The 20,340-nt window shown below is 46.3% G+C and overlaps 1 protein-coding gene and 1 long non-coding RNA gene across 3 annotated transcripts in view; one reads left to right on the forward strand and one right to left on the reverse strand.

Moving 5' to 3' along the window:
• The window catches only part of LRP8 (LDL receptor related protein 8), a 188,166-nt gene that overhangs the window by 91,600 nt on the left and 76,226 nt on the right, over window positions 1-20,340 (reverse strand). For both annotated transcript variants that reach the window (XM_088465558.1, XM_088465557.1), the window contains one exon: window positions 15,548-15,676. In XM_088465558.1, the coding sequence (XP_088321684.1) occupies window positions 15,548-15,676 (129 nt within the window). The remainder of the gene's footprint in view (window positions 1-15,547; window positions 15,677-20,340) is intronic.
• Window positions 1,268-20,334, forward strand: LOC148435790 (uncharacterized). Its single transcript, XR_015876524.1, has 4 exons — window positions 1,268-1,365; window positions 16,748-16,820; window positions 19,204-19,262; window positions 20,197-20,334. It is a non-coding gene; the product is annotated as an uncharacterized LOC148435790 (long non-coding RNA).

A 20,340-nucleotide genomic window follows, 5' to 3' on the forward strand; every position in this document is an offset into this window, starting at 1 on the left:
TATTACATATATTTTATTATTTCTTATTTTTATTCATATTCTTATATTTACATTTTTTCTAGTATATTGTTTAGTCATTTATAGGATTAATACTTAATATATGGAACATTGTTTCATCTTACTTAACATATGGTATATCAACATAAATTTCAATTTCACATGTTGATATATCAGTGATCTGACGTTCATGTATGATTCTGGTTTCAATGGGATTCAAACTGATTATCATTATTACTGTTATTCTTATTTATTTATTTTTATATTTATTTAAAATTTTTAATTTTATATTTATTTTTATATATAAACTGCTATATAATTGGTGTGTTCTCTCCATTATAGGGTAGATTCTGCATGTACTTTGTTTAAATTTGGCAGTTAAATGATATTTGTTTCTTTCACAATATTAATTAATTTGTTTTTTTTCCCTTGTGACCTGTAACAGAAAGTAATTCCCCTTTTCCACCTAAATTCCGGGTCTGACCCGGAGTTGGAACAAAGTTCCTATCCGGATCAGACCCGGAATTTTGCCGGCGCTGATTCGGGATATTCCCGAGTCAGCGCCGCTCACACCGTAGTCGGATCTGCATAGACCCGGCTTTTGCGGAGTGAAAGTGGTCGCTTGGAGATGACGTCATCTCCAAGCGCCACTGAAGCCGGACCAATCGGCCGGCTAGCAGCGCACTCCAGGTCTTCGTGACCCGGAGTGCGCTGTTCCCATAGCAGGGTTTCACGGGCTACGCCCGTGTTAAACCCTGCTAGTTACCTGGGTTGGATTGCCGGATCACTCGACCCGGCGATCCAACCCTCTGCCCTTTTACACCAGGGAGCTGCCCGGGTTAACCCTTCAAAAACCCGGGTTTTAGCTCCGGTGTAAAAGGGGTATTAGATTGCATTAGATGCAAATTATACAATATGTCCAACAACAGGATACCATTGCAAAACACTTTTCTCTCTCTCTACCTAACAAATTTGTATCACATGATTATTTAAGTGATTATTTGATTGCCAATTTATGTTGTTTTAAACGTTTGAGCAAGCTTACAAGATAAATGTTACATTTCTATTATATCATTCTAAGCACAGCAAATAATATTCCACACTTGCTGTATATGATGATATAAGAACATTTTTGTTCTATTGTTTTCATTATAATTTATGTAAACTGCTGGTTAATTATCCAGACCATTCTCACATGCTGTGAATAATCTGACATTAGAAGCCTATTTAAGAGAGACCTGGATATGCAGCGTCAGGCTGTATGGTGAACAAGCCCGTTGTGGTGAAACACGTGTCCAGTCAGTCACTCCCCACTGCAGGAGGGAGCAGCAGGGTGTCAGGCACAATCCTTCGGTCATTTTAATTCAGGTACTCTTCTTCGGGTGGGTCATGACCTGGTCCGGTGGCGCATTCAGATTTCAGCAATACTTTCAGCAACAGACACTGCCTAACACCACGTTCGGATCGGTGTCCCCCACCTCTCCCTTTATTTTCTATCGGAGTTATTCCTGATCACTCTCTCATCCAGGTGTCCGCTCATAGAAGACCCTGGACAGCAGAGGGGACCAGGTACTTGTACTCCGTACTTACTATTATAATTTCTATGAGGTTATGTGACACAACATGATATTATCTGCCTATAGTAGTTTACAATATTTAAGTATGTTATCCGGGATTGCTATCCTGATATAAGTCAGTATCAGGTCATCTGGGATATTACGCCTACAGGGTGGTCTTTGCTCTCCCCTTTTCTCAGAGTACTCTGCTAGCATTTCATGTGTATATTTATATATTTTTGGTTACATTGAGGTAGTATCCAACCTGGCAATAGGATTAAATAATTTGTTGCACCCGGGGATCATTTGCATATGTGTTTGTGTTTGGCCATACATGGTATATGAATTTGGGATGATAGTCAGCAGACACGCTATTATCACACTCAATGTATAGATTTATCGCAAATGACCGAGTAGTTATTATTACATACAGTTCTAATTTGAGTTATTTCCAATTATTATTTCCAATTTTTGTGTCCAACAAACTGTACCTGACCCTGCTATTATAATATATTATGTACCCATCAGGAGCTATATGAGCACATGAATTCAAACAAGCATAGTCACCACATATATTATAAGAATTAGCATAAAGTATTTTTATAACTTCATGAGATTAATTGCTAAGGGAGCTCGATTTTATAAATGAGCACAACAAATCCCTATTCTTTTATTGGAGATATATTAAAAGCTAATTTTTAATTATACTAACAAATCATTTATGTACAAAAGAGTGCCCCACGAAGGAATCCCTATACTGATGATTGGTTTTTCCAATTATTGTTACTTTTCACGTCATACTCTGTATACTATAACGCTAGGTACACACTGTATACACTACATACTCCGTATACTATAACGCTAGGTACACACTGTGTACACTTCATACTCTGTATACTATAACGCTAGGTACACACTGTGTACACTACATACTCCGTATACTATAACGCTAGGTACACACTGTGTACACTTCATACTCTGTATACTATAACGCTAGGTACACACTGTATACACTACATACTCCGTATACTATAACGCTAGGTACACACTGTGTACACTACATACTCCGTATACTATAACGCTAGGTACACACTGTGTACACTTCATACTCTGTATACTATAACGCTAGGTACACACTGTATACACTACATACTCCGTATACTATAACGCTAGGTACACACTGTGTACACTACATACTCCGTATATTATAACGCTAGGTACACACTGTGTACACTACATACTCTGTATACTATAACGCTAGGTACACTTCATACTCTGTATACTATAACGCTAGGTACACAGTGTACACTACATACTCCGTATACTATAACGCTAGGTACACACTGTGTACACTACATACTCCGTATACTATAACGCTAGGTACACACTGTGTACACTTCATACTCTGTATACTATAACGCTAGGTACACACTGTGTACACTTCATACTCTGTATACTATAACGCTAGGTACACACTGTATACACTACATACTCCGTATACTATAACGCTAGGTACACACTGTGTACACTACATACTCCGTATACTATAACGCTAGGTACACACTGTGTACACTTCATACTCTGTATACTATAACGCTAGGTACACACTGTATACACTACATACTCCGTATACTATAACGCTAGGTACACACTGTGTACACTACATACTCCGTATATTATAACGCTAGGTACACACTGTGTACACTACATACTCTGTATACTATAACGCTAGGTACACTTCATACTCTGTATACTATAACGCTAAGTATACACTGTGTACACTGAGTACTCTGTATACTATAACGCTAGGTACGCACTGTGTACACTTCATACTCTGTATACTATCACACTATAACGCTAGGTACTGTGATAGGATCACTGGTAAAGTGGTCTGTGGCAGGTACATTTGTCCCAGATTCCTGTCTTATGTGTTTTAAATCCCCAGGAGAAAGTCTGCAGTGTAGCAGGCTTGAGTCTCGGCTTTTTGAAAAGCCGTTTTGGGACCTGGGGGTTGTGGGTGAGAGGAGAGGGAGGGCTCCACCCACGGCCACTCCAGGTTTTGGTTCTCGCAGCCTGGTAACAGGCTTGTTAGGGTTTCCACCTGAGAGTGGCCAATATAAGCCTAGTGTGTTGAGGGCTGATGGTCTCACCTGGGAGAGCAGACAGGGAGTTTGCTCAGAGACACTTGAAAACCTATCTGTAAGTGTTGTGCTGTGCTTTGGTTGCTGGTGAAGGCATTAGGCCCTGCCAGGTTCTGGTAGTGAGGGAACCACCTGTGAAGTTAGTGCCCCGACAGGGCTAGGATTTACGTTTATGTTTTCTTTATATTATTTCTGACACTGTACAATAAAGACTGGCGCTGACCAGCTTGTACTCGCATCCAGACTGGTGTACTGCTTCCCTGCTGCTGTGTGTGTGTAAGGAAGGAGACCTCTACCCAGGAGAGGGACCCCTAATCTGACTGTCACAATATGGTGAAGAATGCGGGCACCCACACACTGAAGTTGCAGCAAGAGGAAAACTTTCCGTTTAAAAATTAAAGGGACAGACACCCAATTTGTGAGTGTGGAAATAACGCTGTGTCCTTGGAGTCCCATAGAGGAGGCGTCAGCCAATGCTCAGAGAGGCAAGGTTCAGCTTCCAACCTACACCCCAGGACAAAATGGAGGACATTATTAAGGCCTTGCTCCAAGCTACAGCAGCTCAGCAGGAGACTAACAGACTTCAACAGGTCGCCATAGAGGAAACCCGCCAGGCCTTAGCGGAAAACAGCCAGGCCATAAGAGAGGTGGTACAGCACCTGGTCGCCCGGCCCAGAGAGGTTACTACTGGTCCTCCCACCCCCACTCACTCCATATGAGCCAGTCACTTCCTCCAAAAGATGACTTCGGGCGATGATGTGGAGGCCTATCTCACCGCGTTTGAAAGAACGTCCGAAAGGGAGAGTTGGCCCAAGGAGCAGTGGGCAAGTCTGGTGGCACCTTTTTTGTCTGGGGAGCCACAAAAGGCCTATTCCGACTTATGCCTGGCTGATGCCAAGGACTATAAAAAACTAAAACAGGAGATCCTAACTCGCTTGGGAGTCACCACCTTTGTTCGTGCCCAACGGGTCCACCGCTGGGAGTTCCATAAGGACAAGCCTCCACGTTCACAGATGCAGGACCTCGTCCATCTGTCCTCAAAATGGCTACAGCCCGAGACGCTGACGGGACCACAGATCGTGGAAAGGGTCGTGATGGACCGGTACCTGCGATCATTACCTGTGACTCTGCGCAAGTGGGTGAGCCATGCAGACCCTAAGTCCACGGACCAGTTGGTCGAGCTGGTGGAGAGGTACGTGGCGGCTGAGGAGCTGAGGAGTATGCCCCACCGAGCCCCGATGGCGCACCGGCGAACTCCCACAGACACTGGTAAGACTGTTCCAGGGGAGAAGGGTGCTGGGCGGTGGAATGTACCCAAGACTGAGGGTGTAGAACCTGGAGACAGGCCTGCCAGGCCAGGAAGGTTCTTGCCCCATAAACGACTAGACATTAATATGACTCAGTGTTTCCGATGTGGTGGCTTCGGCCATATTGCCGCTAATTGTTCACTTACAACTGAACCTATGCAATGTGATACTGCTCATGTCTACCGCAGGGGGTCTTTCTTTGCACAGACAGCCTGTACGGCTGACCGGCAGGCTGAGACTGATAAGCACATGTGTGTACTCACTGTAGATGGCAACCGAGTAGATGCACTGTTAGACTCTGGTATCTTGGTGACACGTATAAAAGCTGAGCTGGTGAACCCCTTGAGGCATACGGGGAAAACTGTTGGTGTGACCTGCATACATGGGGATACTCGATATTATGTTACTGCCGAGGTGAACATCGAGACACCATGTGGTTCTGCTACAGTTTCTGTGGGTTTGGTACATGGTCTGATGTACGATGCAATATTGGGGAGAGACTTTGCTCACTTCTGGAAGTTGTGGGAAAGCCGTTTTGTTACAGAGGTGAACAACCCCGATCCATTTGAGAAGGTTGTCGATGTAGTGGAGGAGGGAGTTTCTTCTGAGTCAGAGTTATTCCCTTTTTCTACTATGGTTGGCGAACTAGAGAATGCGGAGCGTGACGGTGGCCCGCCAACTGATGTGCCTCCCATTGAGGTGGGAAGTGTTGTTGGGCCAGGTGATCGTCTGCCTGATTTAGAGGTCAGAAGAGAGGTCTTTGCCGTGGAGCAGTTGAATGACCCTACTTTGGTAAAAGCCAGGGAGAATGTAAAAGTAGTTGATGGTAAACCCATAGACCCTGATAGTCCTTTGTCCTATCCCCACATGGCAATGTGTCAGGATTGGTTATATCAGGTGACTAAGAAGGGGGAAGATGTTGTGGAACAACTAATAGTTCCCAAAGCCTACAGAAGAACAGTGTTGGATCTGGCCCATGGTCGAATAACGGCAGGTCATCTAGGGGTAGAGAAAACCACTGAGCGAATAATGCAGAGGTTTTTCTGGCCCGGGCTTCATAAAGAGGTATCTGACTTTTGCGCATCCTGCCCTGAGTGTCAGTATCATGCTCCCAGACCACGTTTTAAGGGACCACTAGTTCCATTGCCTATTATAGAGGTGCCGATAGTGAGAGAGCACCTGAAACAGGCTCAACAGGCACAGCAGAGGGTATACAACCGCAATGCTCGGTTACGCAGCTTTGCTCCTGAGGACAGAGTGTTAGTGTTGGTTCCCACTGTGGAAAATAAACTTTTGGCTAAATGGCAAGGGCCCTTTGAAATCTTAGAAAGAGTGGGACAGGTTAATTACAAAGTTTACCAGCCGGGGAAAAGAAAGCTGGAACACGTATACCATATAAATCTGTTAAAGCCCTGGAAAGATAGAACGGTACTGTTGGCCGTCCGAGCCCCTCCAGTGAATCCAGGGCCCTTAGTTCCCGAAGTGACAGTGGCAAAAACCCTGTCGGCAATTCAACAACAAGAGGTCAAGGAGTTTCTGATCAGAAATGGGGTGCTGTTCTCTGACGTACCTGGGAAAACCTCGGTCATTAAACATGACATAATCACTGACCCAGGGATAAAGTTAATCTAAAGCCCTATAGGTTACCAGAAGCACAAAGAGAATCGGTGTCGAAAGAAATTAAAAATATGCTAGAGTTAGGGTTATTGAAGAATCACATAGTGAATGGTCAAGTACCATTGTGTTGATTCCAAAGCCCGACGGGAGCGTGCGTTTCTGCAATGACTTCCGAAAGTTGAACAGTGTTTCAAAATTCGATGCCTACCCGATGCCAAGAGTGGATGAACTGATTGAGAGACTAGGGACGGCAAGGTATTTAACCACTCTTGACCTAACCAAAGGGTATTGGCAAGTACCGTTAACCGAGAGCGCCAAACAAAAGACAGCTTTTTCAGCGCCAGAGGGCTTGTTTCAGTACAAGATGTTGCCCTTCGGGCTACATGGGGCACCTGCTACCTTCCAAAGAATGATGGACAGGATTCTAAGGCCCCATAGACAGTATGCGGCTGCTTATCTGGATGACGTGGTCATTCATAGTCCTGATTGGCAGTCTCACTTAGCCAGGGTACAAGCAGTGTTGGACTCCATCTATAAGGCAGGTTTGACAGCCAACCCAAAAAAGTGTTGTCTAGGCATGGAGGAAGTAAAATATCTGGGATACACCATTGGCAGAGGCCTGATAAAGCCTCAGCTCAATAAAGTTGATGCCATACAAAACTGGCCACGGCCTCTGAATAAGAAGCAGGTGAGAGCCTTCTTGGGAATTACGGGGTACTACAGGAGGTTTATACCCAACTTTGCCACCATGGCAGTCCCACTGACTGACCTGACCAAAGGCAAACAAAGTCATGGTAGAATGGAGTCCTGAGGCAGAGAAAGCTTTTCAGGAGTTGAAAGTAGCGTTGTGTTCCCAACCAGTCCTGATGACCCCTAATTTTGAAAGGGAATTCATAGTACAAACCGATGCATCAGAAGTAGGTATAGGAGCGGTCCTGTCCCAGAACAAGGAGGGTGAGGAACACCCTATTTTCTATCTTAGCAGAAAGTTGAATGTACATGAGAGAAACTATGCCACAGTGGAGAAGGAGGCGTTGGCCATAAAGTGGGCGTTAGAGGCTCTCAGGTACTACTTGGTTGGAAGAAAGTTCAAATTGATCACTGACCATGCCCCTTTGAAGTGGATGTCCGAAAATAAGGACAGTAATGCGAGAATTACAAGATGGTTCTTGGCGTTACAAACTTTTAAATTTTCAGTGGAACACAGGCCAGGAAGCCAGCTGGCCAATGCTGACGCGTTGTCACGCGTTCATTGTTTGGGGGCTTCAGTTGTTCCGCCCCACAGGTCGAAACAAAGCGGGGGATATGTGATAGGATCACTGGTAAAGTGGTCTGTGGTAGGTACATTTGTCCCAGATTCCTGTCTTATGTGTTCTAAACCCCCAGGAGAAAGTCTGCAGTGTAGCAGGCTTGAGTCTCGGCTTTTTGAAAAGCCGGTTTGGGACCTGGGGGTTGTGGGTGAGAGGAGAGGGAGGGCTCCACCCACGGCCACTCCAGGTTTTGGTTCTCGCAGCCTGGTAACAGGCTTGTTAGGGTTTCCACCTGAGAGTGGCCAATATAAGCCTAGTGTGTTGAGGGCTGATGGTCTCACCTGGGAGAGCAGACAGGGAGTTTGCTCAGAGACACTTGAAAACCTATCTGTAAGTGTTGTGCTGTGCCTTTGTTGCTGGTGAGGGCATTAGGCCCTGCCAGGTTCTGGTAGTGAGGGAACCACCTGTGAAGTTAGTGCCCCGACAGGGCTAGGATTTATGTTTATGTTTTCTTTATGTTGTTTCTGACACTGTACAATAAAGACTGGCGCCGACCAGCTTGTACTCGCATCCAGACTGGTGTGCTGCTTCGTGTGTGTGTGTGTGTGTGTGTGTGTGTAAGGAGACCTCTACCCAGCAGAGGGACCCCCTAATCTGACTGTGTCACAGTACACACTGTGTACACTTCATATTCCGTATACTATAACGCTAGGTACACACTGTGTACACTTCATACACAATAACACTAGGTACACACTGTGTACACTTCATACACCACATACAATAACGCTAGGTACACACTGTGTACACTTCATACACAATAACGCTAGGTACACACTGTGTACACTTCATACTCCACATACAATAACGCAGGTACACACTGTGTACACTTCATACTCCACATACTATAACGCTAGGTACACACTGTGTACACTGAGTACTCTGTATACTATAACGCTAGGTACACACTGTGTACACTTCATATTCCGTATACAATAACGCTAGGTACACACTGTGTACACTTCATACTCCACATACAATAACGCTAGGTACACACTGTGTACACTTCATATTCCGTATACTATAACGCTAGGTACACACTGTGTACACTTCATATTCCGTATACAATAACGCTAGGTACACACTGTGTACACTTCATACTCCACATACAATAACGCTAGGTACACACTGTGTACACTTCATACTCCACATACAATAACGCTAGGTACACACTGTGTACACTTCATACTCCACATACAATAACGCTAGGTACACACTGTGTACACTTCATACTCCACATACTATAACGCTAGGTACACACTGTGTACACTTCATACTCTGTATACTATAACGCTAGGTACACACTGTGTACACTTCATACTCCACATACTATAACGCTAGGTACACACTGTGAACACTTCATACTCCACATACTATAACGCTAGGTACACACTGTGTACACTTCATATTCCGTATACTATAACGCTAGGTACACACTGTGTACACTTCATACTCCGTATACTATAACGCTAGGTACACACTGTGTACACTTCATACTCTGTATACTATAACGCTAGGTACACACTGTGTACACTTCATACTCCACATACTATAACGCTAGGTACACACTGTATACACTGAGTACTCTGTATACTATAACGCTAGGTACACACTCTATACACTGAGTACTCTGTATACTATAAGGCTAGGTACACACTGTGTACACTTCATACTCCACATACTATAACGCTAGGTACACACTCTATACACTGAGTACTCTGTATACTATAACGCTAGGTACACACTGTATACACTGAGTACTCTGTATACTATAACGCTAGGTACACACTGTGTACACTGAGTACTCTGTATACTATAACGCTAGGTACACACTGTGTACACTGAGTACTCTGTATACTATAACGCTAGGTACACACTGTATACACTGAGTACTCTGTATACTATAACGCTAGGTACACACTGTATACACTGAGTACTCTGTATACTATAACGCTAGGTACACACTGTGTACACTTCATACTCCGTATACTACAACGTTAGGTATACACTGTGAACACTGAGTACTCTGTATACTATAACGCTAGGTACACACTGTATACACTACATACTCTGTATACTATAACGCTAGGTACACACTGTATACACTGAGTACTCTGTATACTATAACGCTAGGTACACACTGTATACACTGAGTACTCTGTATACTATAACGCTAGGTACACACTGTATACACTACATACTCTGTATACTATAACGCTAGGTACACACTGTATACACGTCATACTCTGTATACTATAACGCTAGGTACACACTGTATACACGTCATACTCCACATACAATAACGCTAGGTACACACTGTGTACACGTCATACTCCACATACAATAACGCTAGGTACACACTGTGTACACTTCATACTCCACATACTATAACGCTAGGTACACACTGTGTACACTTCATACTCTGTATACTATAACGCTAGGTACACACTGTGTACACTTCATACTCCACATACTATAACGCTAGGTACACACTGTGAACACTTCATACTCCACATACTATAACGCTAGGTACACACTGTGTACACTTCATATTCCGTATACTATAACGCTAGGTACACACTGTGTACACTTCATACTCCGTATACTATAACGCTAGGTACACACTGTGTACACTTCATACTCTGTATACTATAACGCTAGGTACACACTGTGTACACTTCATACTCCACATACTATAACGCTAGGTACACACTGTATACACTGAGTACTCTGTATACTATAACGCTAGGTACACACTCTATACACTGAGTACTCTGTATACTATAAGGCTAGGTACACACTGTGTACACTTCATACTCCACATACTATAACGCTAGGTACACACTCTATACACTGAGTACTCTGTATACTATAACGCTAGGTACACACTGTATACACTGAGTACTCTGTATACTATAACGCTAGGTACACACTGTATACACTGAGTACTCTGTATACTATAACGCTAGGTACACACTGTATACACTGAGTACTCTGTATACTATAACGCTAGGTACACACTGTGTACACTTCATACTCCGTATACTACAACGTTAGGTATACACTGTGTACACTGAGTACTCTGTATACTATAACGCTAGGTACACACTGTATACACTACATACTCTGTATACTATAACGCTAGGTACACACTGTATACACTGAGTACTCTGTATACTATAACGCTAGGTACACACTGTATACACTGAGTACTCTGTATACTATAACGCTAGGTACACACTGTATACACTGAGTACTCTGTATACTATAACGCTAGGTACACACTGTATACACTGAGTACTCTGTATACTATAACGCTAGGTACACACTGTATACACTGAGTACTCTGTATACTATAACGCTAGGTACACACTGTATACACTGAGTACTCTGTATACTATAACGCTAGGTACACACTGTATACACGTCATACTCTGTATACTATAACGCTAGGTACATACTGTGATATTATTGATCAGGATGACATATAGGGGGATATGAGAGCCCCAATAACTGTGTTAAACATTAAGCAATTTTTGTAATATTAGCAGTGACTGATTGTCGCACATACCCCACTGACTCTGCTGCTGGCCGGCCACAAGGACCGCAACGTAGTCACAGGAGAACGTAGGAGATGTGCGCAGATTATGGCGAATGCGCAGATTATGTGTTTGAGTTTGTGGACATTTTTAAACAGTTTTATCAGTAAAAGGCAGAAACAATCGTTCACGCACAATATACAATAAATCCGGCAGATCACCGCTTACTAGCAAATCAACGCAATTACTGTATAGTGCGCAGATAGCTATACACTGCAGTATACGGAGGCTCGGCAGGCCACCTAAAGGGCACGGCGAACGTCTTATTACAGAAATAAATGTCATACTGCATACAGAAATAATTCTATATAACTAGGAAGGTAAGAGACGGCTGTGCCCTGAGACGGGAACCAGGGCCTGTGCTCAGCGTTGGTACAGCGCCAGCACCACACTCGCACTGTGTCAGAGCGCACTTCCTGTCGCCCCCGCTGAGTTGGTAGTGAATATGTCACTAATTGCAGCAGCTCCTATCACAGGCCTGAATAACACAGGTTTCACCTGCGGCAGGCGCCGCAGTTCATTAGTTCTATTTTTGTTTTACCCCATATATATATATATATAATCCCCAGATAACTCCTCTCTCTGAACAGTCTACAAGAGGAAGCGGCTGACAGCACCGACATCCTCCACCTGCCGGTCAGGGTGATACCTGTTCTCCTCGGATGTAAAGCACACCCATCACCCACACACAGACGAGGCAATTATAGGGGCTGGGCTAATATTTAACCCATCAATTCACCAAGAGCTTCCGACATCACTGAGGCATGAGGCACAGAGTGGCTTAGTGAGGTTGTGGAAGTGACCCAAGTGACCAGCAGCGCTTATACAGTCTGGTGGCAGCGTTGCATTCACACAGTGACATTGGCGCTGTCAGTGCATCACGTAGGAGTAGTTACCTCCGACAGAGCAGCTGATACAGGTTATTTAATAACTAGATGCGGATATTACAACGTCCTAGAACTCGCACCGACGATATTACATGTGATGAGTTTTCTGCCCCCATAGTCGTGTCTCGCGCCTATTTCTTACCTGGCGTGGGGGAGCTGCAGCCGGCACCTTCACAGGTAAGAATCTACCAGCTGCTGCCCTGCCATGTAAGGGGCTGGCGCATAGGGAGGGGCATCATGCTGATAATAGGGTGAGGGACAGTATGGCAATTCTTTGTTCTTTAAATAACAAGTAAAGTATATTATAGGTCTGAATGTGATGGTTCTTAGCCGTCCTCCTACAGATCATTATCTTCTGCCATTTATACCCCAAGTATTGTTTGCTACTGCGCGTGCGTGGCGATCCCCAGAAAACTGGTACGGCGCATACTGTACAGAGTACGCACCTAAGCGCTGCTGCAATTGAGATGCACAGTATAGAAGTGTTCTGGAAAGTGATGGCGTTCCTGTGCGGTAGTTATTAATGTGCGCAAAAATAGTCTGCTACACGTGCGTGTTCTGGGCGTGCCGCGGGCGAGTCAGTGTACGAGGTTGTGTACGCAGCCGCCGACATAGGAGGCCATACTCAGCCGCCTGCTGTAGGGCAGGTGAAAGTTTTCGTGCTGCGACCGGTATGCGGTCAAAGTGGGCGTCTCAGACCTAGCACATTCACACGCGAGGGTGTACACACGAGAGGGGCTTTGTAGCAACATTAACATAAAATCGCAGACCGCCAAAAGACGCAGCTGCAGCCTGCGTCTACTCGGAATCAGGCCCCAAGTGCCATGTGACTATGGTTGCCATGGTAGTGACATAGCATGGTTAAATGTCAATCATTGTAGTATGAATACACAAACCAAGGATAACAGGAAACAACCAACCTACAAGCTGCTTCTTACAGCCCCCGCAGCGATTAATGGACGTTATCTATCATGTGGGTGCTGATAACACGGTGATATAAAACGTATTGCTCTCTGCTTTCCCGTCACATACAAATAGTCTCCTGGCTGAGGTGCGCGAGCGACCCTCGTCCCTTCTCACAGCCTTATTTCTGTAACTGCGCCATTCTCTAGGGTAGGAAAGCGTGTTTGAATTACGAACGCTACCCAGGGTCTCGGGGGTGCTGTCACATTCCCTGTTTTCCTATGAAGTTCCCGACCCAACATGAGAGATTTCCTGAGATCAGATCTGCGTCCCTGAGACAGATGTCAGATTAATTACAGGCTCGGAAACATTGCGGCCTCTCCTCGCGCGGATAATGAAAACGCAGTCATTGTTATTTAGGGGCATAGAAGCGTCACTAACACTGATCTTCCAGATCACAAGGAGAGAATCTGCAGATTGTGTGACGGACGGGAAACTGGCTGATGCGTGAAATGATCTGAGCGTTATCCGCTGCCATGACCTGCGGCCTCGGAGCTGCACGGAACCAAACATTATATTGCTAGAACAGACAATTATCCGGGCACCGTCTACACAAAGATCAGAAGGATTAACAGTCACTGTCTAGAGTTCACTTCAAGGGGAAAATTACAAGCACAATAGAAGGGGAGGGTCCCACAGAACTGGTGCCCCTGACATTAGGAGAGTAAAGCTGGGTACACACTGACCGATACATTGGCTGATCAATTGATCGGCCAATGTATCTGCTGCCTGTCGGGCAGTGTGTACCCGCGATATGTCAGTGCATGTCGACGTTCACCGACATATCGCATTGGTTGTGCTGCACAGCCGATGGAGAGATATGTCTGCAGACCGCCCGTACACACACAGCAGCAGCCGCCAGGAGGGGGGCGGGACACGTCCCCCCCCATCCGCCGGGACACGCCCCCTGGTGGCCGGGACCTGCGGGCAGACACAGATGATGGTTGATCAATGTGTACGAACAACCGTCATCTGCAGATATCTGTATAGTGTGTACCCACCCTAAGGGGCGTTTACAAACAGCACTAGCTAAGAGCAGCTATAAAATCCAATTAGTTTCATGCTACCAATTTTCTTGTGATTCATTGAGAGAAAAAGGGAAACTTTGAGTGTACTGTGTGCGCGGGGGGTGGGACAATGTAGCTGCGAATTGCGTCATAGCAGCAAACTTCTCCTACAAAGCTGTGGGACGTGTTAAGGTGCGTACACACTTGCCGATATTTTGGCCGACTGCACGATAACGATATCGCTATCGTTCACTATATCGTCCAGTTTGAACGAAAAAACGATGAAAGATAACGACCAACGATGTGCGCTCTCCCAGGTCGTTGGTCTTTGTCGTTCATCGCCCGAACATGCAGGCGATACTGTCAGGTAGTTGTATGCTCGGGTATGAGGGAGGGAGCCAGGCACTGGGCAACATCGTTCATGATATCGTTCAGTGTTTGTGCTCAGGGTCATTAATAACATAGAGCACACCCCTGCCAGGGACACACGGGACAATGTCGCTCATGAAGCGAATCGTCTAGTGTGTATGCCCCATTTGTGTGATGGCACAATTCCCAGCATCACCCCTGCGCCCGCCCATCCAGCGGACACAGGTAGGAGGTGTAGTCTCCTGGGAGAGTGATCCATGGGAGTGTTAGGGACCTGCCTGATAGAGATCACCTGGACGCGGTGGGCAGGCCCATTATTATGCCCATTATTATGCTAAGAACCTCTTTGATGCTATTTAGCAGTTATATTATTAGGTTCAGCATGGTTAGAGTGTGCACTTGCATTTGTCTCTTTATGCTTGCAGCACTACAAGTCTCAGCAGGTAGCATCTCACATTGTGCTTAGGGTGCGCAATCTCGGGCCCCTCCTCCTGGGGGAGTGAACATTAATATAGGTGACGGGTATCAGACAAGCGCACAGCACAGGCTGCGTCTATTATAATAATCCGATCGGAGCCAGCGTTACGCCACATTGGTGGTCTTTTGGTATCAGGTTCCCCTCAGCGTGGCACAGTGACTGGGTTTATCTATACTTTACCATTACCCTGCCTGGAGAATCTGCAACCTAATGGGGTCATCCGTTCCTGGGAAAATGATAGGCGACACTGTGGTGAATATCGGTTCAGCCCACAAAATGGCTGCCGTGGCTATGTGCGGGTGGTGTGAGCACTCACGGTAACTGCAGGTGGCCTCAGACTCGTCACTTCCATCGGGACACTCCTCATCCCCATCGCACTTCCAGCGAGCCAGGACACAGTGGCCATTGTCGCAGGTGAACTCGTTTTCTGCGCAGGTCGCCTTAGCTGTAAGAGGAAAGAAGATCCGTCAGAGCCATGACACGGGGAATATAAACACACGGTTATCTTTATACTGTCGCTGCGACGATGAAACGGTGAATTTACTCAGCAAATCGGAATAAATAACTGTTCTGACAGCAGCAGGGTTACAGGAAAGGTCTGAGCACCATAATGGTAACGTCACATCAATACATACAGAGGGGACGACAGGACGCGGTCACTGATCCTGCGCTATTCTGTCCCCTATAAGCACGTAGGGGTCTAGTTACTAAGCAGTGATAAGAGACAGAGTGAAAAGTGATAAGAAAGTGATAAGGTAACAGCCAATCAGCTCCCAACTGTCATTTTTCAAACACAGCCTGTGAGATGATAGTTGGGAGCTGATTGGCTGGCACCTTATCACTTTCTTATCACTTTCCACTCTGCCACTTATCACTGCTTAGTAAATAGACCCCATACTCTCCCAATCTCCTGCAATGTTCTGAAGGTGAAGTGGGTGTAACCGTGGGGAGGCATTCGCGCCCCCATCTCCGGCTGCAAACGGGGGCATTTAGCAGCAGGGTTGGGCCGTAGGGATCTCCTGGAGGGGAGTTGGACAAAGTCGGCAAACGTGACTTTTATTCCTTATATCGTGTTACGTCTCAGACATTTCATGAAGCAGCTGATTTTATATTCATGTATTGTTCATTTATTTATAGAGACTTGATTTATAGCGGAGTTTATTATTCATGTTTTGTGGAGTTCACTAGTTATTAATGCACTGTCAGATGTACCCAGCACAGCATACAGACAATGTGTCAGGCTTTCTGCAAAAAGGACGTTTAGGATATAAATAGGTTTCCAGGAACACAGGCGGAAAGGTGACTGGTCCAAGGTTACAAACACTGCTCCCCTGAACTCCTCTGTGCTGCTGTGTGCATGCACGTACCCAGCGCGTTTCCATCTGCACGACCAATCACAGGCCCTTGTATAACTCTAAGACCCTGCACAGTGTATTCTCTGGTGTAAAACGCGTCGCAGTTGAAGACTTGATCTTTGGGATGTCAGAGATCACAGAGAATTTCATTTCTTTCCCAGGGAGAAAACGGCCGTGTCCCCGCCCACCGCGTAGATGCACCCTCTCCCTCCTATCACATTACAGAGCAGGCTGGTAAGATGTACATGAGATGTATAAGTAATATTACTGCTGCTACTATTATAACAAAACTACTGCTGCCAGGATACACAATGATTAGACCTATCACAGTCATATACGGCTATAGTACGGTATATGGCTTTCATGCTGGAAACCAAGCACGTGCCTGAGCAGAGGCTCCTGGGGACAGATCATTCTCCTTATGCCCTAATGAGATACATGGTTAGTAAGGCTAAATATCTGTGTATAGCGGTAAATGCTTAACGTGCGACATTTGATGACATCTTACAATGGCTGCTGTGATCTCGGCAAACGCTGTCACATGATGCAACGTGACCCAAAACCCCTCTTAGAAAATCTACCAATCAAACTTGTCCTTTTTGCTTTCTATAAAAATCTTCCATTAAGCATTTTGATTACTTGGTGGAAGCTCAAACGCCCCCGGACAATGTCACCGCCATGACACCGATCTGTGTGTAACAGTGAGTACGGCTGAACCGCAGCACTGTATGTGAATAAGCCTCTCCATTGGTGAAGCAAAGAGGGCTATACATTGTGCAGGGGGTATAACGCTGGTGTGTACATACCTCTGCCATACCCCCCAGCTGTACTCACATTACCAACAAGACTTAGCACTATATGACCACACTAACCTACCAGAGAATAGGGTCCTATATTGTACATTGTGCTTCAAATAGGAACCGTATAGTACACTGTGCAACCAAGGACTGGCTAATATATTGGCACAATGCACCACCAGGGGCTGGGCAAATTATGGGCACAATGGGTACTGTAGTATTGCACACCAACTAATCGACATGTACGCTAGGCACGCCTATGATGTGTAAATAACACCCCATCACTAAATGGCCATTAGTGTTACCCCGACACACCTGGGGAAGAGATTGCAGACAGGAGGGCACTGCCAGGGGGTATATACAGGCCAAGGACATAAATGGACATAGCCTTTAGGGAGAACGCTGGAGAGGAGCATATAGATCAGTATATTATCCTGCAATAAGACACATCCTACCATGCACTAACAGCGAGATCTTTCTGACTGAGTTATGAAGCCGTGATAACTCCCGCAGCGCCACACCAGTATCACCACGCGCAGCGCCACAACAGTGTCACCACGCGCAATCGTTCTTGTATCTGAATAGAACGCACGCACACTCTCAGGATGCCCGGTCAGCACGCTGCAGAACAGGGGGGATTACATATGAATACGGTGTAACGCCGTCGGTGTGGCAGGGATTAGAGGGCACTGCGCACACAAAGGGAAGCCAGGACACGGAGATCGCCCATGCCAACCTCAGGCTGCCTCAGGAAGAGCATCGCTGGGTTTGGGATGGGCCAGGGACGCCAGCAGGAAACGTCCCATTCTCCGTGAGTTTTCAGGTCTCCTGCAGGTTGCTAAGACAACAGCCACCATTAGAATACAAATCAGCGCAGCTGCAGCCAGCACCAAAGCTGCGTGCAAATGTGAGGGGCGACTGAGTAAACAGGGAGTCAGTGGGGTCATGGTGGGCAAACAGCGCACAAAGCAGCAGGTTATTAATGTCCCACAAGCCGCCTCGCTCCATGGAAACCGCAATCCGTCACCTATTCTGTGTATATTATCACTAGCAGGACCCAGCTTGTCACTTTGTAGTGAATCGCAGCACAATACCTGGGTCACACAGAGACCCCAGCCCCAGCCATTTAACCCCTGAAATCCTGCAAGAAAAAATCTGTCTCTCTATAATCCTGACTGTAAGTAGCGCACGGCGACTATTATCCAGCCCACCATGTTTGTATAGCATGGGAAACAATCCGCACACAATAATTACGCTCTGCAGCTGCGCGTTACTTTGCGTAGGAGTCCCAACGCTCTGCACAAATAACGTTCATTCTCCGTGTATACCCCACATGTAAACGCCATGTACCAGCCACCTATGGCGGTCTCGCTGCGGCCTCCGAGTACCCCCAGCTACAGATAAACCTGCCCAGGTCAGCAGTGACTTGTTTTCCTCTGCTGGGAGAATTAGGCCCCCTAATCCTCTGACCCAGCCTCTACATACAAATACCCACTCTGCGGGGGCACAGGAAGGGAATCCTCCCCCCACGCAGGACGCACAGTTCTGCATCAGCTCCACAGAGAGATTCTTACGCCCCACATGGAAATATCTGAGACAACCGCAGATATCCTTCAGCTTCCATACAAAGGAGACTCGGGGTACATAAGAGCCGCAGGGAAGACAGAAAAGCAATTCATTCCACGGCCACAGAGATCTTCCAGCTAACGTCCCCCCCCCCCGGGCAACCCACAACCCCCAACCCCCCTCCCCCCGGGGTCTCACAGGAGAAACAAAGTTATTTATTCAGAAGCCTCCAGTGTCCTGTTTGTTTGTTTCAGAAAATATCCCTCATTTGTATGGAGGCATCTGATTGTAACACGCCGGCAGCAAGTTACAGGTACGTGCGCCAGTCGCCATATTACGTCATCGGAGTGACCTACTGTCTGGGTCCCCATCTATTATTATAGTGCATCACAGTCCGGGGTTTGGTGCATATGAGGAATGGGGTCAAACCTGCATTATCTCCCCTTCCTGCATCCCGCCCCAGTGTGTACCCAGCTCAGGAGGTGAGGGGAACAAGAAGTAGCCAGTGGTGGGGAAGGTGTACGACCGCTGTGATCACCTGCCAATCATACCTCACCCATTAGCGACTGGCGTTTCCGCACAGGGGCTTGGGTCAGGGAGTATTGCGCTTACACTGTATGTTAGTCAGACAGCGAGGCACTGGATGCTATAATGGGAACACACCGTATACTGGTCTCTCTCCCCTCCCCCTCCATAATATACTGGCAGGTTCATTGGCAGCTGACAAAGGGGAATATAGATTGTAAACTCCACTGCGGCGGGAGCCGATGTGACTATACATTCACCCCGTACCGCTCTGCGGGAGACGTGTGCGCTATATACATAACCAGCAATAAATAAAATACCGCTGCAATGAAGCAAAACGCTACACAAAAACGTAAAAGTTGCGTTAGTGATCGTGGCCTGTAATAGCTCCGCTCCCCAATAACTATTATTGCTCATCACAGTGGCCCTCGGGGGCCGTGTGCTCAGTGGCCCTCGGGGGCCGTGTGCTCAGTGGCCCTCGGGAGCCGTGTGCTGTAATGACAGGCCCGCTGGCTGTGTTCCTCTACAATGCGCCTGAAGAGCCATTGTATCCGGATTATTGTACGTATCGTAGCATATTCCTTTCAATCCATTTCCCCACAGCGTCCGCCGCGTCACGCAGAGACCCATCGCAGCCCGGCGTAGCTCTTAGTTGTCACCTTGAGATCGGTTTGCAGGGAAGAAAAGACAAACTAATCCAGACTCATTTATTTCCTACACAGATAATGGCGGTCAGCGCAGGTAACTGGACTAAACGCTCCTGTTCGCCTTGTACCACTACACCCGGAAAAGCAGAGTTTGCGGAGGCCGCACCCAGCACTTTATTCTAGAATTCATCTATTTGTTTTAGATGAATTATTCTGATA

The sequence above is a fragment of the Taudactylus pleione genome, unplaced genomic scaffold, assembly GCF_031769625.1.
Source record: "Taudactylus pleione unplaced genomic scaffold, aTauple2 ptg001992l, whole genome shotgun sequence".
NCBI classification, from domain to species: domain Eukaryota; kingdom Metazoa; phylum Chordata; class Amphibia; order Anura; family Myobatrachidae; genus Taudactylus; species Taudactylus pleione.